Source organism: Dermacentor silvarum, chromosome 7 (genome assembly GCF_013339745.2).
Source record: "Dermacentor silvarum isolate Dsil-2018 chromosome 7, BIME_Dsil_1.4, whole genome shotgun sequence".
Classification (NCBI taxonomy): Eukaryota; Metazoa; Arthropoda; class Arachnida; order Ixodida; family Ixodidae; genus Dermacentor; species Dermacentor silvarum.
The window spans coordinates 11490622-11514018 of record NC_051160.1 but is presented as its reverse complement, the minus strand read 5'-3'; the positions used below and the strand labels follow the sequence as shown (position 1 = coordinate 11514018).

The following is a 23397-nucleotide window of genomic DNA, read 5'->3' as shown; positions in this document are numbered from 1 at the left end:
GTGGTTCTGTGGACGTGTGGGAGTAGGTGGTGGAAGCGATGGTGTGAGAGGTTGCGATGATGGGAGCGCAAGAGGTTGGGAGGGTGGCTGGGTGGATTGAAGAGCCAGTTTTAGCTGGCGAATCTCCTCCCTGAGAGTGGCTTTCTCTCGAAGGAGAGATGTTTCGAGGTTGAAGGGCTGAGATGGCGAGGAGCAGGTGGCGGCTGCCCTAGCCCAGCTTACCTGGGGTGGGGATGTTGCTGGCTTTGAGGGATGTGGCAGTGGTGGAGGTAGGGCGGGCCAGGCTTCGCCCTGGGAGTTGGAGTGCGGCCCTGGGGTCTTTCTGCTGCTCTTGGTGTGGGCTTGGCCAGGGTATAGGGCCGGGGATGACGGTGCTTGTGGGCTCCTGGCCTTGGCAGGAGTTGGTTGAGGCTTGTAGCGCTGCTTGCATAGCTGGGAGCTCGTAGGCTGTGCACCGTTACAGATGATGCTTACTGGTTTGCAATCGTGGGTGGTCCACGGAGGGGTCGATGGTTCCACAATTCGGGCAGCGTGTGTCTGTGGAGAACGGGCACACGTCCTGGCGATGGCGGCAGCGAGTGCAAGCGTCGATCTTCTGCCAGTAAGGCATAAAGCGGAGGGCACAACACTCGTAGTTGGTATAGTAGGGGACACGCTTCTCTTGGAAGGTGATGAGGATGGACTCGGTGTGGCCCAGACGCCTGGCGGATCCTATTGTGAGGTCAGGATTGTAGCTGATGAGGGTGGGGAGGATAGCTTGCTCGGGTGAGTCGATAGGTTGGAGGATGACGCCGCGACAGGTGTCCAAGGGGTCAGCTATGTGGGTGGCCACCTCGTAGGTGGTTCCCTTGAAGTTGAGGGTGCGGATGGTGTTGTAGAATTCGGCACAGCCCATATTTGGAGTGCGCACCAGGATGGTATTGCTGATGTCGTTGACGCGAAGTTGGTTTAGGGCAGTGTGCTCTTTGATTGGTAGGCCGGCTGCCTTGAGGATGATCTGCCGTAGGACGCAGGGGTGAATTTTGGTGCAGTTGAGACCGCCCCGGATCCTGAGAATGATTTCGTAGTTGTTGGCAGGCAATGGTGGAGCTTTCGGTGCTTTCTGGGATGGATGCAGTGGTGATGCTGCTGATGTGGTAGGTGGCGAGTGGAACTTTCACCACCTCCAGTGTGGCCAATCCTCTCGTGGGTTTAAGCAGTACTTTGACAACATGACGATGACAGCGGCAACACCAGCAGCACCGCCAACAACAGAATCAGCAACAACAACGGCAGCAACGACAATAACAACGTCAGGAGAAACAACAACAGCAGCAACGGCAACAACAATAACAACAGCATCAGCAACAACAACAACAATGGCAGCAACGACAATAACAACGACAGCAACAATAAAAACAGCAATGGCAGCAACAACAATAACAATGGCAGCAACGACAATAACAGCAATGGCAGCAACGACAACAACAACGGCAGCAATGACAATAACAACGGCAGCAACGACAACAACAACAGCAACAGCAGCAACAACAATAACAACAGCAGCAGCAACAACAACAGCAGCAGCAACGACAACAACAACGGCAGCAAGCACAATAACAACGGCAGCAACAACAACGGCAGCAAGGACTATAACAATGGCAGCAACAACAACGACAGCAAGGACAATAACAATGGCAGCAAGGACAACAGCAACGGTAGCAACAACAACAGCAACGGCAGCAACACCAATAACAATGGCAGCAACGACAATAACAGCAAGAGCAGCAACAACAATAGCAGCAGCAGCAGCAACAACACCGGCAGCATCGACAATCACAACAGCAGCAGCAACAGCCGCAGCAACATTATCCATGACAATGAATGTGTCTGCTGCGAGAGAGATATATAGATGTTGACAGAAAAGATGAGAGCCTGCTTACCACACAGTGTGTCTAGTGTGCGGCATCGGTCAGCAGTGTGGGGGAGGAGAAGAAGGAACGGAAAGATGACAGAGACTGCAAGAGTCCGCTGCTGCCATAGTAACTGAACATAGAACAGGCGAAATCACTCAAATCTGCTGACACATTTAACAGCGGAGCTGTTTAAGCTGCCGTTATTCCGTTAGCCGCCCATAAAAAATGTGGGCCGAACCTGGCGGTAGTGTAGAAATTGTCCAAGCGTAATGGCACATACTCCTGTGAACTAGTGAAGCTGATCCTGGCTAAGTCTAGTTAAGCATTGTTGGATGTACTTAAGCATAGTCAGTCATCGATAGCCAATCAATAGCTAATCGAGAATCGATCAATAATCAATAAATTCCGGAAAATGCTGGGGATAACTTGGTAGTGCTTAGATTAGTCCTAATACGTAGCCAATACCTTGCGACAATCAATAGCTCATCGATAATTGATTAATAAATTCCAGAAAATGCTGGGGATGACTTGGTAGTGCTTAGCCTAGCCCAAATACGTGGCCAATATTCCTTGTGATAGCCAATCAATAGCTAATCGATCAATAATCAATCAATTCCAAAAAATACTGGGGATGACTTGGTAGTGCTAAGCCTAGCCCAAAAGCGAGGACTAGCTAGGTGCCCATCAGCTCCGCTGTCTCTTTAGCATTGCACCTTCAGTGCATGCTACGCTATATTTTTTTTAAAGAAAGCTATTTAGTGAGCGGTTTGCTACTAACCCAGCAGCAAATTGGTGAGCAGGAAGGGCCCGAGGTAATTGGTGGCCAAGGTAATTTCTATGCCTTCATGTGTCAACCGTTTCTGTGGTGGTGCTGAAAAACAACAACAAAAAGCTTGCACTCAATACTCACCTTATGCTCTAGCATTGACTGAAAGGAATTGTTAGTTAATTTTTTAATTCTATTTATTACAGAATTCACTAGGGTCAGAGAGACGTTACAGACGATAGTGGGTTTTGAGCAATACCAACCCAAAAGTATCGTAGGTATATTAATTAAACAGGAATGTTAGCTAAACATGTCACGAATTGAATATGACTTTGAATAGTTACAATCTGTGCGGGAAGATGGTTCACTTGACGCTGTGTGTAATAAGAAGGATTGCAATAAAACATTAGTTCCGCGCAATGGAAGGCCAACTTTGAAAGGATCGCCTAATCGTTGCGAAACGTGATGGGATTAGTTCATCGCGCGGGCGCTGTGCTCGTATATGTTATAGCGATAGAAATTATTGGACATTCCAGACGAACTTTCGCTGTCGGCGTTGGCGTTGCTGCGAGGCACCGCATATATTAAGGTATATCTATGCTATATGTTGATCCATGCGCTACATGCAGGTTATATTGCTACACTATTCCATTTATAGTTGCTGATACCAGGTTTCACGTTCTTGACTAAATTATTCCTCAAAATTTTTAGAATGACAGCCCGCAAACAAATGTCATGAAACGTAACATTCACAGCATATGCCTTATAATTCTTCACAGACCATTAAATGTTAAAACTGCAAAACAACATCAGTGCACAAACCTGAAAGTGATGTAAGTGTTCAGGCGCGGCTCTTTACGGCCAGCGTAGTGGTGCCTGTGTGATGTCATTACAGACCCTACAGGGTGTGTTAAATCCTTTAAGGGTGCCAAACATTTTGGCGCACCTGCGTATGTGACGTCCACGCTAGTCAGACCCGCGTATAGTTAGAACACTGTAGAAACTGCCAATTTTTATGCAAAATTTAAAAACAAAAATTCTTATGGCGAGATGAGAGGTTGTAATTAGAAAAGGAATGTAGTAGTTAACTTGTGCCATTTAAAGTGAGTGAATCAGATTTGAGTGCGATGTATCCCGTAAAGATGCAACGTATTCGAGTTTGGAGCGAATTAGTGCTTTGTATATAGTTAAAACTTAGTCGACATCTGCGATTTTGAAAAGTCGCACCGAACGACTGATTTCACACCGAGGTATTCTTTCGCTACTCCATTTTAATTTATTTTGGCAGAAACAAAGCTGATTATTATTTGAGAGAAAAACCAACGCGAAACGAAATTTCGCACCGCATCACCGACGCCGGTGTAAATCCTGAATTACTATCTAAAGGAAATGGACTTAAGTATAACTGCTTTTAGACAGGCTCTGCGTTGATCTTGTGCATGTGATCAATCTGAACTCCTGCCCCTCTTTTACTCTCCAAACACCTCCTGACCCCACCTCAAGCCTTGTTGGGGATGTCGCGTCAAGCCTGTGACATCTATCGACTCCAATGATGTCAATACGACATGGATTAACGGTGTATACGGCATGCATAAACATATAGCATAGACATACCTAAATATATGCGGTGCCTCACGGCAACGCTGACGCCACAATTTTTGCTGGAGTGTCCTCACCCCACCTCAAGCCTCCCACATCGCCGACCAACGCCGCCTTGCACTGCAAAATAATCTACACCCTTAAAAGTGCAAAAGGGTGTAAATCTGTTTTTAACGCACACCCTTACACTTTTCGCAGTGTGCCACCGATGCGACAAGGCCTCGTCGCATGCGGCCAAGAATTCTGAGGATCGGGCGGCGCGTTTGGCGCGTAATTAAATATACCTGCAAATGATGATGGTGTGATAACAATCTCAGGGAGCATCTGGGAATTCTGATGTCGTGGATGTACTTTGTGCACGTTGCTTTGTGGCACAATGATTGCGCATGTACCTCATTCAGTGTAATACGAGGAAGCCTAGAATTTTCTGCATATGTATTCAAACTCGCCCAGCAGCTTGCTCTGCTAAGAAAGCACTCCGTTTGTAATGTTCGAGAACTCTCGCAAATGGAACTAAGTACAGGGCAAGCAGTTCTTCCTGCAAAACGAGTCGACAGTAATCTCTTTTTTTCACAGAGTATTTCACCTCACTCTTTATTCTTTACCCTTTCTCTCTCTTCCTTTCCCATTAGCTCAGTGTCTTTCTACTGCACTTATTAAATATAAACAAACACATGCAGGCTTGTGTCATGTATCCTAAAGAATCTTTACTTATGATGTGCTCGTGAGTCGACAGTTCTTTTCTTACTCTATTTTATGAATTATAGAAGTTATAATTCATGATTATTATATCACATAATTGTATTGTCTGTACATTGCCGTGTTGCTGCCTCGGTTCTATGGCAGGTGGACCTAGTCAAGCCAGTGGCGCACCGACGGGGGAGTTTCGGGTACCCCCCCGTGTCCAGCCCCACCAGTCCAACGTGCATTTTCAGCGCTCTGTTCGCATTGTCAGTACTATTCAGGAGGTGGCTTGAGGTCGAGTTTTTCTGATTAACATAAACACTCTATCACTGTCTTCTATTTACTCATGCACTCTTAAGTTACGTTGATTAAAACGCTGAAGAAATCAACATCATCATCCTTGGTGTCATTATTATAATTATTAGGCATTTTATTTGCTGTTGGATTCCTCTGGCTAAAGCAAGGAAATTGCATATTATGCAAAGTGCTTGCTTCCCCCCCCCCCCACTGGCAGAGATCCTGGGTGCGCTACTGAGTCAAGCCACTGCTACACACCTGTTTTTCCATTATCCCTGCCACTTACGTCACGTAAATTTATTTGTGTATTGAAATAGAATACTCCCCACTGTTAAATAATTTGTACCCTTAAAGTGAATAAGGGTGTAAATGTTTCTGTAACTTACACCTTTACACTCTTTTTGATAATATATGTTGTGAGTTATGGACAGATTCACGCCCTTAATACCTTTTTAAGGGTGTAAAATATTTTGCACTGTACCGTGCACTGGCTTATCTTTATTTATTCCCCATTTTCACCCCAGCATACACCTGTCACCGCATATACCTGTGATCGCGGCGTTGTTGACGAGAACGTCGAGGCGCTCTTCGGAGGCCAGCAGCCTGTTCGCGAAGCGACGCACCGATGCCAGTGACGCGACGTCGAGCAGCGCGAACTCGACCAGGTCGTTTCCGGTGAGGCGGCGGATAGCTTCGCAGGCAGCGTGGCCCTTGCTCGGACAACGACACGCCACGATCACCCGGGCGCCGAGTCGAGACAGTTCGAGCGCTGTCTCGAAGCCGATGCCTTGGAACGTGAGAAACAGATGCCGATTAGGAATGGTTGCAGTAGCTGCGCAGCATAGCTCAGACAGGCTGTTTCACACTTGGGGGAAACCCGGAACGCATTGCATCGCGAAGCGGCGAGCGCTGTAGTCGGGCGCCGGCAGCAGCTCGCGCAGACGCAGACGCTCGAGGGGCGGAGTCTTGAACCGCGTCGTCTGCTACGGCGGCGCGCGCTGGCCGCATTGTCGGAAATCGTGCTACTGTTGGGGGCAGTGCGCGGATTTCCTCGATACTCTTTACTAATGGCGAATTCCATTGGGAGAACAGGAGCACTCAAAAGCACGCTGAAAGTGCTCGTTCCAGAGGCGACGTGTTTCAGTGGTCGAACAGGAGTGGGAGCGCCGTCATCCAGTGGTAGAACAAGAGCAGTTTCGCGGCGCCGAGATACAGTGGCTAGATAGCCACTGCAGCCGAGAGCAGCTGGGAGCAGTCCGGACTGCTCTCGCTTGAAAAGCGGAGTACGGAGGAAGTCACGTGGCTTAAACCGTCATATCCTCCTCATTTCTTTTTATTTTGCTTCAGCCGTCGCGCGCGGCGGCAATGGCGGCAGCCTAGCGTGGTTTGTGTTTTGACACCATAGAGTTTCATATTACTATAACTAGAGGGCAATGTGGCGCTGCGATCGTTCAACTATCATGGGAATGATGGGAAGTACAGGCTACGGATTGGTATTCTGTTGACTGGCGAACTAGTCTACAGGTATTTTTTTGTCAGTTTTGGTTTCGCTAGTTTTGCTCCAAGCGCAGTTGCTACAATCCGTAGAACACAAACTTACTTGTGGTAGGAAAGGTTGCTGCTTCCTGGCTGTAGTCTGCTGTCGCAAAACGGGTAAGCGCAAAGCCACGACATAACAGTTGCTGGCGCGCACTTCAGAAGAAGCAGTACGTCAACATAAAATATAGTGAAGCATGCTCGTAAGAGGCCACAAGCGTCCAAGATAGCACTGCAGCAGATGTGTTTAAAAGTACTCGAAGACGTTCATCAATCGTGACAGCCGATGCAGCCTTTCGAAAGAGCGAGAGAGTTCGCAAGTGCGTCTACGCAGACGCAAGTGCGTCTGCGAGAAAAGTTCACTTTCCCCGCGTTCGCAGCGAGCAGGCGTCGTAGCAGACGACACTTGTAACATTTCTCTCAAAGGCGCAACACTTTTCTCATAATACAAAATTTTTATTCCCACAAATATTTGATGAGTATTTTTTATATAAGCACATGTACGGTTGTTATTGCTGTTGTGAAAGTAAATAAATAATTATTCAATGGCGCTAAATCAGGCAGAACGATGCATACCCTGGTGGTAAACCATGCTTCAATCTCAAAGTCATACAAACTTTATTCAATGTATTATGCATTATATAAAACACAACATAAATAAAATTAATTTTTGCACCAAAATGTTTTAATACAGCTTCGTTTACTGCGCCGCATGCAAACGTCACCAGTTTCAAGACAGAAGTCAATCCGAAGCCTGTACTTCCCATCATTCCCATGTAGGTTGAGGCGACGTTCAGGAGAACCCCCGTAGACACTAGCGCCACTTTTCCCTCTAGGTTTTTATTTAGAAACTCTATGTTTGACACTGCTGATTTTGACGTCGGTGATACGAGCGAGCTTCGCAGCGATTTAGCGACAGATCCTGGCATTTCTAGTCCGCCTTGCTTCTCGTCGGATGCGCGGGGGACAGCGGCAGCAAAGCGTCTTCGCCTTGCTGAAGTGCTTGAGACGCTCCACGGTGACAGCAGCGAAAGCTGCTAGAGCTCAACTTGAGATGATCTTCGCAGGCGGAAACGTTGAGGAATGCGTCGGCGCTGCACAAAAGTATGTAGTACGTGGCCGCAAACGGTGACAGCATTAAGCCCGACAGATTACAAGATGATCAGGCGTGTTTTGCCGCTCTCCTGGGACGTCGATTGCTTTAGTCACATGGTACATTTCTCCTCACAAGTCCCCCTCCCACCTGCTCTCCGAATGCACGCCGTATTCCAGTGGCGGGTCGAGTGTGCCTGCTCTCACTGCGCTGTCACCCGACTCCGCACTGCGTGGCGCCCTGCTCCTCTTCTCCCAATGGAATTCGCCATAAGTGTTGTGCGATGCCAGCCTCTGTGCAAACTTCTTTGACAGCATGCTTCGTTTGTTCTTTCGAAAGGCCGGGGTACTGAGTGCATGCACGTATATTTCTTCACTGTGTGTGCTACCGTAACACGCAGCGACAAGAAAGAGACACCCAAATGTGCGCGCAACGTGTTCGGTCTTTATTTGACGCGAAAGGAAAACAAAGCACTCAATTACTATGTGGTTCAAACACAGTACATGAAACAAACGGATACGAATAAAGGAATGCTTTTGGTTAAGACAGTGAGCTGGAAGGGATTCTTCTCGACAATAGTTCATTACACCAGACAGGCCCTGCCCGCCGGCGGCGAAATGCACGCGTCACGCTCCGAACTTAGTATCTCGTCATGGCCCCAGGGGCAGCGATGACAGCGCTCATTCTGGAGGGCAGTGAGGTGTAAAGTGACTCGGTCACCGATGTGTTCATTCGCAGCACGTCCCCCTCGCTGACGATGGTGGATTTGGTGGTGATTTGGCGCTCTTTAAACTGCTTAAGATAAAAAAAACCGGGCTTTCGAAAGAAGAAACGAAGCATGCTGTCAAAAGAAGTTTGTAGAACCCCATTGTCGTCAACGAAGACTCGGAGGCTGGCGTCGCACAGCGCTTAGTAAAGAATATCGGTTCAGATCCCGCAGTATCGATGAAATCCGCGCACTGCCCCTAGCAGTAGCACGATTCCCGACAATCCGTCCAGCACGCACCGCCGTAGCAGACGACGCGGTTCAAGACTCCGCTCGGCGCCCGACTCCAGCGCTCGCCGCTTCGCGATGCAATGCGCTCCGAGTTTCCCTTAAGTGTGAAACAGCCTGTACGTGTATCAAGCATGAAATCCTTTTAGCTCCCGTTGTCAGCGACCTTCAAGTGACCTTGAGCCAAAAGCCAGAGCCGTTATCCGGGCGCTCAAACGGACTCAAACGAGTAAACAAAACGAAATCTGCAACAAGGCAAATCTTACGAAAATGCGGTCTCTCGCCCCTAACCCTTTGTACAGGACCGCATTACATACGCTAGTTACTGCCCAAACGAGTTACAAATATTACTTCCGATTTCCTCCTAACGTTTGTTCACAATATCAATCAAGCTGTAGCTTCTAGTACGCTGAAGGTTTATTTGTCATTTCCAATAGGGGCGTTCAAAAGGCAGATACAGGGCACCGTACACTTGATTCTCATCTTTTGGCGCTGAGACAGGGTTAATTGCCTGTGCTGTTTTCAGCACCGCAGTCCGTGAGTTGGCCGCACATTTGCAGCCGACCACTTCGACGCCACAAGAAGGAAAAGTAGCGACAGACGCTGAGCGCGCTGCACTGTTGGAAGAAGAAAAGCAATTGGCGGTGGCACCACAGGCAGGCAGCAAAAGATGCCATATGGTAGCCATTTCATGCTTACATCTACTCTCGATTACGGAGAGCCAGCAATTTCTTTTAGCATACTGAGCAACCACGAATTTTCTCTAGGAGCACACTTAGAACATAGCCTCATTCAGGAAGAACATAGCCTCCTTCAGTAGTTGGCCCAAAAAGAAGACCAACTGCAACGAAATTTCACTTTAGCTAAATGTGGTATAAATGAGTGGTGTATGTCATTGAAGCAACCTTGGCAAAACTGCAAGGTTCAAAATTGCCTAAGTTCCTTATTATCGGCCGTTAAATAGCACCTAAGCAGACGAAGCTTGCACCTGCTGGATTACGGATATGGTGTCCCAACACGCCGCCTCCAAGATAGCCGCAGGCGGCGCCCAATCTCGGAGGTCGTGCATGCTGAAGAGTAGCGCGCGTTCTGGGTCATGCGTCACTTCCGGAGAGCGCACGTAGCACGGGATACGCGTCTCGTCAGCTTACGTGGCCATAAGTCTGTACGCGTATAACAATGAGAAGGGCGACCAGCCGCACGATACGCGTACGAGTGCGCACTTCATCGCACTTCAATGAGCACTTCATATCACCGTCAGCTGAACGGTTCGTGTTTGGGTTTGAGGAAAGATTATTCTGAAATTCATTAGGGGGGGGGGGGGGGGGGCTGCTTTTTTCTATTTATGTTGTCAATATTGCTACATCACGTTCGTCCTGTCCAAATCCTCCGTTGACGCTCCTCATGAACACGAACCTAACTGAAGTAGACGTAGATGGTGTTCCGTTGACGGCATTGGTTGATACTGGAGCCCAAGTGTCCATGAGCGCTAACCTATGTCGTCGCCTCAAAAAAGTTCTTACGCCCGCCATCACTTGAGCCGTACGCGTCGCGAATGGCGCCACTGTTGCCGTCAGGGTTATGTGCACTGCTCGCATAGGAATTGCTGGCCGCCAAGTTCCAGTCCTGTTCACCGTGCTGACCAGTTGCCTTCATGACCTAATCTTCGGGCTCGACTTTCTGACGACGCATTCTGCCCTCATTGACTGTTCCGCCGGTACGCTGTGCCTCGAGCTCTAGCTTCCTCTTCTTTCAGACGTTCGCCCGAACAACCGAACACCCTCTGCACTACAGCGTTTGTTCGCTAACCTCCAAAAGCCTTAACCTTCGTCGAATTGGCCTCAATGGCAACGGTGCCTGATGGCGACTATGTCGTCGCACCTATTCTTGATGTCCTCCTCGCGCCCGGCATCTCTGTGCCACACTCCGTCGTAACCCTTGCCACTAATCGGATGTGCCTCCCCGTTTCAATTTTGGCTTGACCAAGCAAGTGTTACCTGAAGGCATAGCGGTGGCCACGCTCCGGTCAGTGACAGACGACCACGTCACTGCTTTTGCTGCTGACGCGTCTCCAGATCCTCCTGTTTACTCGCAGGGCGCCATGAACCTCGACGGCCCATTACGTCCCATGGCCGCTCCGGACCTCGCACCTGCTCAAGCAGCCGCCCTATATCGCGTTTTGCTTTCCTATATACAGCGAGATATTTGACACTGAAAATCGACCACTTGGTCAGACGTCCCTTGTACGTCTGACCAAGTGGTCGATTGTCGGATAAACACTGGTGACACCATCGGATAAACACTGGTGATGCTGTTCCCATTCACCGCCGACCGTATCGCGTGTCCACGGCAGACAAGTTATTCAGCAGGAAGTAAACAAGATGCTCGCCAAAGGCATTGTTGAGCCCTGGTCGAGTCCTTGGGCGCCGCCGGTCGTGCTTGTCAAAAAGAAAGATGGCACGTGGCGTTTCTGCGTTGATTCACGCCTAAACTGCATCACTAAAAAGTACGTTTACCCTTTACCACGAATCGACGACGCTCTTGATTGTCTTCATGGTGCCAAATACTTTTCGTGCATAGACCTTCGATATGGTTATTGGCAGATTTCCGTAGATGAGCAAGAATAAGAAAAGACAGCTTTCGTCACTCCAGATGGCCTCTACCAATTCAAGGTTATGCCGTTCGGTCTATGCAATGCCCCCGCCACGTTCGAGTGGATGATGGACTCTCTGCTTCAAGGTTTCAAATGGTTCACTTGCCTTTGTTACCTCGACGACGTCCTTGTGTTTTCTCCTACATTTGAGACGCACTTTGAGCGCGTCGCAGATATCCTTGACGTCTTCCGCAAGGCTGGGCTCCAATTAAACTCATCGAAGTGCCACTTCGGGCGCCGACAGATTACAGTGCTAGGCCATCTCGTTGATGCTTCCGGCGTACAACCAGATCCAGAGAAGGTTCAAGCAGTAACAGCTTTTCCTGTACCTCAGTCTGCCCAAGACGTCTGGAGTTTTGTAGGACTCTGTTCTTATTTCAGACGGTCCGTGAAAGATTTCGCAGCAATCGCTCGACCGCTCACTGAACTTCTGAAGAAAAAAAAGTTGTCGCAGTTTCACCTGAAAGGTGAAGCATCAATTGCGATAGCAAACTTGTAGAGAGCTATACGGAGTAATGATATTAGCTTTATCAGCTGTATAAACTTGGACATGCAGCAGCATCGGCAACACGCAGAACTGTTGTCGACGCCATCCGCGTTTTGCCCGCGTTCGCTCAAAATGCGTGCGGCGTTGGTGACTATTGCCGGAGCCTCTGATATAAATAGGCACTGCGTGCCGCAGCTAAACGTCGCCTCCCTTCCCTCCCCCTCCCCACGGCCTCTCGCTCGTCCGAAGAAGGCGCGTTTGCTCTACATACATGGTGATTGTGAAGGAGAACAGAGACGCCTACTTCTGCAGCCCTTAAGCGAGCACGGCGCAGAACGCGCGTTTGTTCTCCGCCGTGCGTTCACTCCCCGTGAAAGACGCGCCCCTCGCGCCCTTTCACTCGCACATACAGCGTTCGGCGCGCGGCTACGATTTCTTCTCCAAATGACGTCATACGGAACCTCACGGCGACGGCGACGGCGACGCCGACGGCAGAAATCTGCTTTTGAGTGTCCATATAATTGCTATCGCAATAAAACGTGCCTTTTACGTGGGTTTCCCTTCAGGCTGCCACGTTTTCACGCCTTATCACGATTCTCACCAACCCACTTGTCTTGGCCCACTTTGACCCGTCCGCATCTACAGAAGTCCGAACTGATGCCAGTGGTTATGGGATATGCGCCGTCGTAGCGCAACGTCAACATGGACACGACCGTGTTATAGCCTACGCTAGCCGGCTCCTGACAACTGCAGAGCGCAACTATGCCATTACTGAGCGCGAATGTCTTGCTCTCGTCTGGGCTGTTTCAATGTTCCGCCCCTATTTATATGCCAAGCCCTTCTCAGTAATCACAGACCATCATGCGCTCTGTTGGCTTTCGTCGCTCAAGGATCCTACTGGCCGGCTCGGTCGTTGGGCCCTCCGACTACAAGAATATCCCTACACAGTTACTTGCAAGTCGGGATGCCAGCCACCAGGGCGCAGACTGCCTCTCTCGCTACCCAACGAAGACCCGACGTCTACGTCTGATACTGACACCGACGCCTGCGTTTTCTCTGTTTTTCCACTGGTCCATGTCGCCGACGAGCAGCGCCGTGACCCGTCCTTGCGTATCATCATTGACCGCCTGGAATCGTCACTTGCCGACAGTTCCGTTCGCTTATTCGCACTTCAAGATTGCGAACTTTACCGCCACAACGTTGATCCCGACGGCCCAGCATTACTCCTTGTGATTACTAAACACCTTCGATCGGCTCTTATCCACAAACTTCACGACCTCCCCACTGCCGGCCACCTCGGTGTGTCACGTACCTACGACCGGATCCGCCGACGCTTCTTTTGGCCAGGGCTTGCTCACTCCGTTCGAAGATACGTAGTAGCGTGTGAAAAATGCCAACGACACAAAACACCATCGACGCTCCCTGCCGGGGTCCTTTAACCACTGAACATTCCCGCGGAGTCATTCTTTCGGGTTGGTTTGGACTTACTTGGCCCTTTTCGTCTATATACCTCTGGGAACAGGTGGATCGCTGTGGCCACGGATTACGCCACGCGCTACGCCATCACCCGAGCGCTTCCTACAAGCTGCGCCACAGATGTCGCCGATTTTCTTCTACGCGACCTGATTTTATTACATAGAGCTCCACGACAACTTCTCACAGACCGTGGCCGGACATTCCTATCAAAAGTTATCGCAGACATCCTGCAGTCCAGTGCAACGAGGTACAAGCTATCCACGTCATACCATCCGCAAACAAATGGCCTCACGAAGCGTCTCAATCGCACTCTCACAGACATGCTCGCGAAATATGCCTCTTCAGACCACACTGACTGGGACCTCGCTCTACCGTTTTTCCCGTTTGCTTATAATTCCTCGCGCCACGACACAGCCGGTTATTCCCCATTTTCCCTTCTGTTCGGCCGAGAACCAGCACTACCCCTCGTCACAACCCTCCCTGTTAACGCGGCAAAGACCAGTGAATATGCACTTGACGCCATCGCCCGCGCTGCCCACGCAAGGGAAATTGCCCGTGACCGCCTCAAAGGCGTTTGTACGACCGGCGACACCGAGACGTGCACTTCCCGCCTGGTTCTTTGGTGCTTCTATGGTCTGCATTGTGTTACTTAGGACGGAACGTTCAGACTATGCAACACGAGAACGCCTTCGCGGACTTCATGACAGTGCCCACAGAAACAGTTCTGTTTTGTGTGCGTGTGTGATTTTCTTGTTTCCTTCCTTTTTGTTTATTCTTTATTTTCACTTATTTTTCTCTCTCTCTCCTTTCGCATCCCTTCACCCCTCCCCCGGTACAGGGTAGCCAACCGGAGATAACCTCTGGTTAACCTCCCTGTCTTTCCTCTACCTTTTTTTTCTCTCTCTCTCTCTATGGTCTCCGTCGCGTCAGGTCGGCCTGTCTGAAAAACTGCTGTCTCGCTACGCATGCCCATACCGAGTGCTTCGTGCCGTGACTCCCGTCACCTACGAGATCGCCCCTGACGTTCTATCTGCTTCCCAGTCCAGTGATATCGTGCACATTACACGACTCAAGCAGTATCACCCTCCCAGTGATGGCATTTAGACGCTCCGAGACGTCGCTTCTGCTGCCTGGGGATTATGCTACACGCCTGTTGTATTTGGTTGTTTGAACGAAAGGTATTACATTGCTTTCAAATTGAGAAACACACATCGTTGATGTAAACAAAGCTACATGAACGATCAACATCACCACCGGGCCGGAAGTTTACATGCCGGCCACGTGATGTCGGCGCACAGCCTGTCACTTCCGTCGTGGCCCCGCCGACGCGTGACCGGTAGCCAGGCGCGTACAATTAGCCCCGTGTGGTATGACCTTGACGCGGTGGTGTTTTTTTTTTTTATTTCTTTAAATTTTCGGCATCAAAACTGCTTACTTTTGAGATCTTTAGATACCTGTATGTCGCATTTTTTCGTACTTCAAACGTAAAATTTTCCAGGGAGGTTTGTCTATATCTACGCTATCTGAAACTAGCTTTTTCAATGTGGTTCAATATTTTGTTGCACTTGTTCAATAATGGGTGGGAACAGATATGTAGCGACTGCATCGAACACGGCATCGAAACGTTAGCATTGTGGGGGTGCTCCTGCGAGCATATTCAAAAGCGATTCCGTTCGGCCTCAAATAGCCAAGAAAATCACAGTCACCCAGCAAGTGTTGGGATTTAAAAGCAGCATGCCGAATATTGGAATGATTGAGCAAGAGAATGCATGCTGCAGGGATTGGTGTTGAATCGTGACAGACGCATGAATGAAATGTAGGCGTCAATACTTTTCAACTACATGCTGGTAAACAAGGCAAAGACGAAGCGCAAGAGCGATGGGACATCAGCCCAAAGCATAACATTATAAGTTTCCATTTAAGGCAAGGTGTATTACTTTCACATCACCATAAAGAAAGTCAGGTTGGTTAATCACAATAGCATCCAGAGGGGATGTGCGAAATAGAAACAAAAGTAAGAAATACAATCGACAGCTTGTGGATGTACAGCCGTACACTTTTTTTTTTGTCTATTCGTTTCTGTAGAAACTCTGCAAGCAACACGCCCGCAAGCGTATCGACAAACAGAAAGAGAATCGTCAACGAGCTTTGTGCATAAACAATCTGTATATTTTTTTTTATAGACAAGAGAACAAATCTTTAAAAATATCAAGACAGAATTTATTTGCAGGAAGGCTGAGACGCAAAGTATAGTCTTACGCGAATTCATTGTAGCTAAAAAGCGCAAGGAAACACGCACAGGTGTAAGAAGGGACAATTAAGACAGAGGTTTTACTCCTCGAGTACGTGTTTCCTTAGAGCTGTTTAGCCACAACGAATTCGCACCAACTAGCTCAACTTCCAATGTTTCTACTGTCGATTGACACAATTTTTTTAGAAAGGTAGCAGACGCACCGGCATTGCCTCCAGTGACGACTACGGTCTTGCCACGCATGTCCACGTCGTCGTGCGAATGGTCCAGGCAGTCCACGGCCTTCCTCTTCTTACGAGAGAGTGCCTTGAATATGACGACGGTCGCGAAGACGCACAGTATCACGACGAGCAGCAGGATTATCGTGTGCTGAACCCGGCTTTCGACGAACAGCAATCGGTTTACGGCGAGAAAGGGTGGACGGCCGCTGCATTGATTCAAAGAGCATGGATTCCTATATGGGTGGTGTACGAATCTATGGGTCAGCGACGACTCTCTGAGTCACAGAAATGGATTTCGAAATTTATGCTTTTGCTGAATGCATGCGCCACAAGCGATTGCTGGAACCGGAAATACGTCATGGCCGCCTTGTTTCGGACACCATCTATTTGTGAGGTGTTATATTCCCTTCAGTTACGAATTATGATTGATTATCGATACATGTACGAAATCTACATAATTTTATGACAAGGGGCTGCAGACTCAATTCAGAGCAAAGTCAAGGTGGTAAAATGACTCTTTCTGCATTTTAGGATGAGTCACCATAATGACTGAGTGATGAAGTATCTAATTATTGTGCATTTAGTCACCAACGTTCTTCATAAAAAGAATCACTAGCGCGACTTACTTGCACACGTTAACTATTGGTTGCAAGCATTACTAGAACGAAAAAAAAATTTCGCAGTTGCTATACATAAACGTCCTACGTCACCCCTCCCGACAAACGCTGTAGTGCCTTCTCCAAAGCGAACTTCAGTAGCGATAGATTTCTCTCAGAAGTAAAATGAAAGTATTTAAGGTAAACAGAACGTTCAACTTACCCTAAGCTTAGTTTTTGTCTATTCCTTGCAACAACTGCACAGAAATGGCAAAAATAGTCGCGTCCACAAATGTGCGCACCGTGACTGAAGGGGACATGTATGCAGATAAAGAAAGCTCACCGCCGCCTGTATCGGGCATAGAATAAAGATTGCATCATAGAATAAGATTGCATGTACAAATGTTCGTTTTTCCTTAAAGTCATTAAAAAGAAAGGTTTTGCGCTTACCTAATAGAAATCAGTCCTGCTTTGTTATTGCTCACATTTTGCACAAAGTTTGCATTTTATGCTCGAAATTGTACAGCATAACGCTTTGTACTGTTACTGTACTGTTACTTTCCTGGTATTTCGAGAAGAAATTGCGAATCTGCCGTCGTCTGTGTCTCGCGGATGCACCTTCGAACAATTCACGAAAAAGAATCTCGAAGGCCATGCTTCGCCGAACTGAATACGCCGGAAGTGACATATATTTACCATGTTTAAATGTCACTCTCTGCGAGTGGTGCAGACGAAGGCGAATTTGTAGTTATTTATTGACAAACAGTGAAAGTAACAGTACGGAGTGTTAAACTTAATGATCCAGACCAATAATGAAATATTTCATTAAATATTTCTTTTTAAATTAAACCTTATTGCTGCAAAAATTGAGCAACAGCAGTGCAACAGTAAGCGCGAACCCTTAAAACGCACGCTTATGAATTGTTATAAATACATCGGAGTAATTATATCTATCGGAATACATATATCAGAGTAATTTGTATTGCAATATATATGCTGTCGGCCACAAGAGTTCACGGGGCCCGGTGTTCGCGAAAAGAAAAATAAGAGAAAGCTGACTTTTCGTCAAGTCTAGGCACATACCCTCGCTCTCAACGTATCAATCTATTGCAAAGCTTTTCGAACCTACACATTGAAGCATTAAAGTAGAAGGGCCCTGCCTTAATCAAGCAGTAACTCACGTTTGCCGGGTAACTCGTGTCTCGTAAATTTTTGTGGCCGCCTGCACCCGAAATTGGACGATGGTAACAAAAGCACAAAGCCTGAACAGCAGAACAGCGTAACTTCGCCAAAAAAAAAAAAAAAAAAAAGGAATACGTATGCGAACATAGATATGTGTCGCAAAAGAAATTCCAATAAGGAGTCAAACCTCAAAAGGAGAGAGAGAGAAGGGTGGACGCAAAGGCAGGGAGGCTAACCAGACTTGGTCCAGTTTGCTACCCTGCACGTGGGGATAGGGTAGTGAAAGAAAGAGAGTGGTTTTGATCGCTCTTTCAGATGCACTAAGCCAGGTGCAGCATGTATAAAGTCGGGCACTTAAGTTTGTCGCCTTCAGATACTGTAGAAGAGCTCGAATGGCTTTCTGCGCTGATGAGCTGCGAGGCCAGGCTCCCAAGACCATCGCTTCTGTAAATGGCCTATCGTCCAGTCTATTCAAGGCACACTGGAGGGTCTGGCGTTGTTTATCGAAGTGACAACAGTGGCACAGAAAGTGCTCGATGGTCTCTTCACTCTTCAAAAGGGGGAAACGCACAAGATACATGTGGCATAGAAACCACAGTAAAAGCACATCAGGTGAAAAGCACGCGCACAAGCGGTCGCGGATTTTTTTTTTTTCGCTATCTGACGTGAAAACAACGTAATCGGATAGCCCCACCCTAATGTGATTTGGCAGGAAGCAAGGCAGATAAATTCAAGGCACAAAAGTTGATACAGCCGGAACGAGACAAGTATCGCGTAAATGATCAGGAGCATGCAGGCAGCGCATAACGAATATAATGACACTACGCACAGAATTTACGCACCGCTGAATGACACACGTCATCTTGTCAAACCACCTAGCCTGTCAACATATACTTCTGTTACGACAGTTCATAATCGTTTCGTTTTTTTTTTCTTTTTTTTTTTTTTGCAGTAACAGCTATTTACAGCAATAGCTTCAATCGCGGCGTCGCTGTATGCCATTGCCGCTGTAACGACTCGGTAATGATCATTATGGTATGGTAGTGCATCGATAGGCATCGAGACTGAAGAATGCACGTCAGCAGGTACCGAACTAGCGACTTTTTATTTTCGAAAACTGAAAGTCCGACCAAATGCGTCACCTGGATTGTCTTTCTTTACTCCTTATGGTCATTGCATATTTATTGCAGCATATAAATCACACATACAGATAACGTTAGACATAAGCGATATATTAATGACAGTCACAACACAGGCTAAACGTGCAGCAACAGTAAAGCGGCTACTGATCCAGGAAGCTATGGTGATTTCTTTAAAATGCACACGTGGGTGTATGAGAGAGAAAAAAAAATGTATGGAAAGGCAGGGAAGTTAACCAGACCTTGAGCGCCCGGTTGGCTACCCTACACAAAGGAAAGGGAATGATGTAGCATTGTAGCAGACACAGGTTGTCTGTATAAGCAACTTCTCCGGACTGTTGATTTCAAGAAAGTCATCTCACTCACTCACTCACTCACTCACTCACTCACTCACTCACTCACTCACTCACTCACTCACTCACTCACTCACTCACTCACTCACTCACTCACTCACTCACTCACTCACTCACTCACTCACTCACTCACTCACTCACTCACTCACTCACTCACTCACTCACTCACTCACTCACTCACTCACTCACTCACTCACTCACTCACTCACTCACTCACTCACTCACTCACTCACTCACTCACTCACTCACTCACTCACTCACTCGACAGAAAAAGCAAGAAATGTGGTGTTTAATTTGTCGCAACTGGTGCATCTGTGAGCGAGCAAAACACTTCGTTTGATGCGATTATAATGAAAAAGTGCGCGATTAAGGATAAGTCGAAAGAAGACCTCGAAGGAAGGAAAGACAAGCAGTGCGGCAGATCGAAATGAGCGGTAATAAAGTTAAGTGTTTGCTTCCCTCTAAAACTATAGACAGCAGGCAAACGAGGAAGCAAAGGACGCAAAACGAAGCTTGAGCGCGGATTTTTGGTCAGAGTGCAAATAAAGAGCTCGATTGAAGAGGCACGATATACTTCTGCAGAATTTGATTTCCATGAAGTCGAGGACAGCCGGAAAGCGTCATGGGAGAGCGTTAGGTTTAGCTGGGTAGCTGTATTGTTAACGTGTAGTGCCGAAATAGGGAAAACTCTTACACTGTCTAAACGTCAGTCACGTGGTATGTCACGTGGCGCGCTTCAATCAAGGATGCAGTTACCGTAGGTTTGTTTCGGCTACAGGTAAATGCATATAAAGAGTTCCATTTGGTCGCTTCGGGAGAGCTAGTGCGCTGCAGATGGCGTAACGATCGAAAGTCGCCTCTCAATTTTCCGGTTTGGCTGTCTAACCAGAGGAAATCAATCGGAAGCCGTACTTTCGTTTTATGGAGAGCTTTTCTACATCTAGAGTTACTATACCTATTCTATAATATACTATATTATACTATACTATTATATTACATTATGGGGTTTTACGTGCCGAAACTATGATCTGATTATGAAGCACTCCTAATCTATACTATATTAAACTATACTATACTACACTATACTATACTACACTAAGGTGACTTTGCGTCGCACCAGAGTTACGTTGTGTAAAACAAAACGAAAAAAAAAGAAAGATACGAAAAGCATAATGAAGCTCGAGAATGTCGCCGTCTGAAAGGTTTCCTTCGGAGGCCAGTTAATCGGCCAATATATTCAATTGCGGAGGTGTACTTGAATTAGTTAAAGAGGACGCTAAACAAAGAATACTAAAATAATTTTGTTAACAGAAAAAAATTAACTCTGCTTTTATTTTGTTTTTACCATTCCAATTTTATTAATGAGTGGATAAGGCCAATCGTTCCTCTTTCGAATTTCGCACGGAAAACGCTGCACCGTTGACGTAAGTCTTGCTTCACAGATTTAACGATATTTTAGCATGCGCATTTAGCGCAAGAAAAGGGAACTGAAGCTGCTAGGTTGATTCCGTGCTTGTATTCAATAGCAATGTGATCAGTCCACATTGAAAAAAAAAAAAAGAAGAAGAAGAAGGTGAGAGAGAGAGAGAGAGAGAGAGATAGCGCCGGGCAGGCATTGCCGAATTTGTGACGTATATCTGAAAACCCAAGAACGGAAAGTAATCTTGAAACACTTCATTAGACAGTCTGTATCCAATACTATACGCTATATAAAAGAGAATTTCCATGCAGAAACATACATTATGTTTTGGTGTATCTCAAGCAGAATATCTATTGAAGACAAAACAATAACAACAACAACAAATCAAATAACAGATAGCCCCCAAATAATTTCTATAATGATTTCCTAAGAGTTGCATCAAAATAACCATTTTTTTAAAGCAAAGTTATATCAGCACGGACGCGCATCAATAGTGGATCCATGCAAGCACGATCTTTTGCGGTGGTACAGAAACACCATCGACTACTTGCTGCAAACGTAACTTACCTGACCGACTAGTCAACGTGACCAATCAATGCTCAGGAGCCGACAGTCGAGAGCCTGTCGCGCCGTTCGCCTAGCGTGAGTTAAGCACGACGCACTGGATTGGAAAAGTGGCTAAACCACGCTTCAACCAAGCATCACTGAGGTGAGGAACAGCCGACTGGACCAAACAGTGCTGTTGGGGAACTCAGGTGCGCAAATGAAGCCCGCCGGCCGATGCTTCGCTCAGCGACGTTTGTCTGAGAGGAAAATTGATGCAGCGCGTCCCGTCCGCTGCGCAACCCGTATTATCATAATGACTGTCTTCTAAACGACCATCACACTACTTGATGCCACCCTGGAAGCCAAATCTATCCGTATACCACTACATCTGTATAAACGTGACATCTGCGCTGACAGCTGTTGCTTCGAATCGATTATTTTCTTTTCTGTATGCGACACATTATGCTACTACATATGGTATTGGAAATGCTGCCAACGGATACGTCACCGGCTTCTCCACATTGTTAAATTGTTGTACAAATGAAACGACGAAGTGAGGTTAAACAGTTGGGCATAACACACGCGAGGCGGTCATATTCAATATTAAAAAAAGAACTGGTACGGAAAGAGCGAGTACTTTAAGCATAGAGTTTGAAACGGGACCTGAGCGAAACAGTCTTGGAGCGTGTGCATTCAATTTTACACATAACCAAACAGAGAAAGAAACAAAGGAATTCCAGATAGCTTTACGACATCATGCTAATAAAAAGAGAAGAAAACAAAGAAAAAGTTCGAACAGGTCTTGTTCTTGCACACGTGAACGCGAACTCGTACGCACACATACACGCACACAGACATACGCTCGCGCATATCCAAATTATTGTACTTGAAATGACGAAAAACGAAAACAATCCACCACCTACAAAATTACGGACGCAACAAAAGAAAGCAGAGCGTGACGTCACAAAAATGCGGTGGCGCTACCGTCACATTTCCTGTAGGCCAAAAACTTTTTCTATGCGGTCTAATGTCGCCCATTTTCTCTGGAGGCAACATTTATACGTGCGTCCCGGATTCTAATATAGTTGTCTGTAGCGAAGATTATTGTTCGAAGCGGCGAACAGCGGAGAATTGTCAACTTTAGTCGTCCGGTCGTCTCGTCGGTAATTTCGATTTTCTTTTCAAGTATTTCCCGCCACTTCGTTTAATCCAGCTCAAGAATTATAATTGCGCTGTGCACCGCGGGCAATTAAAAGGAAAATAAATGATGAAATTGAAATAAAACGCCTCGTATGCTTGTTTAGAAACAAGCAGTTTGAGCAGTGTAGATCATAGTGTAACCCAGCCTGCGGAAGATGGATGGATGGATGGATGAAGAACTTTATTAGTGTCCTTTTTAGGGCGCGTGCTAGCGCGCAGCGGGCCGCTCCCACGTCAGGACAGAAAGGCCGAGCCTCTCCGCCGCGTCGCGGAAGTCAGAGTGCAAAGAACACAGCAAGCGAGAAAGAGATGCCAACCAGGCGGTCAATGAATGCACACTTTGCTTGAAGCGGTGAAAAGGCCGAAAAAACATCAAGGACATGTAAAAAAAAAAAAAAAAAATGCGGAAGACGGGGTCTAGCCACCCTCTCTGTCACTCTCCTCTCTTAATCGTCCCAGAAACCAGAACTCCGGCATGGGATTTCCAGCGCCGTTGGAACCGGTTTTGCCCCGTATCTTTCCAAATTTAGCGTCCACGACTCGGTGCCGCAGTTGCGGTAGGTTCGAGAGGTCAGAAAACAATGAGCGGGAGATTAAGTAAAGAGAGAAAGATTGATCGATGTGCGTGCACGCCTGAGTGCAATGAGAGAAGGAAAAAAAAAGAATGAAATATAGAGTACACAGCAATTTGCAGATTGAAAAAGAAAGAAAAGTTACACCGTCTGTTTCAGCTATAGCATTAGCCGAGCTCTTAAAAAAAATAGTAGAATAATTACTCCTCTAAGTGATCAACGGTATTCGGTTGTCAGTCCTTCTCCGTCACCAGGACAAGCTTTTGCGTACTAATTACCTGGACAATTAAAAGAAAATAATTAAATAGGCGTCCAATTCTTCGAAAAAGAATTATGGGGTTTTACGTGCCAAAACCACGATCTGATTATGAGGCACGCCGTAGTGGGGGACTCCGGAAATTTGGACCACCTGCGGTTCTTTAACGTGCGTCCAATTC

The 23397-nt window shown here is 47.2% G+C and overlaps 1 protein-coding gene across 3 annotated transcripts in view; it reads right to left on the bottom strand.

The window, feature by feature from the left end:
- Window positions 1-23397, bottom strand: part of LOC119457557 (retinol dehydrogenase 13) — a 143153-nt gene that overhangs the window by 11785 nt on the left and 107971 nt on the right. For 2 of the 3 annotated variants that reach the window (XM_049670209.1, XM_037719163.2), the window contains exons 2-4: window positions 15935-16158; window positions 5789-6028; window positions 2674-2766 (exon numbers count right to left, since the gene is read on the bottom strand). In XM_049670209.1, the coding sequence (XP_049526166.1) occupies window positions 2674-2766; window positions 5789-6028; window positions 15935-15974 (373 nt within the window). In that variant the 5' untranslated portion in view covers window positions 15975-16158. The remainder of the gene's footprint in view (window positions 1-2673; window positions 2767-5788; window positions 6029-15934; window positions 16159-23397) is intronic. The other variant, XM_049670208.1, reaches the window with a different exon arrangement.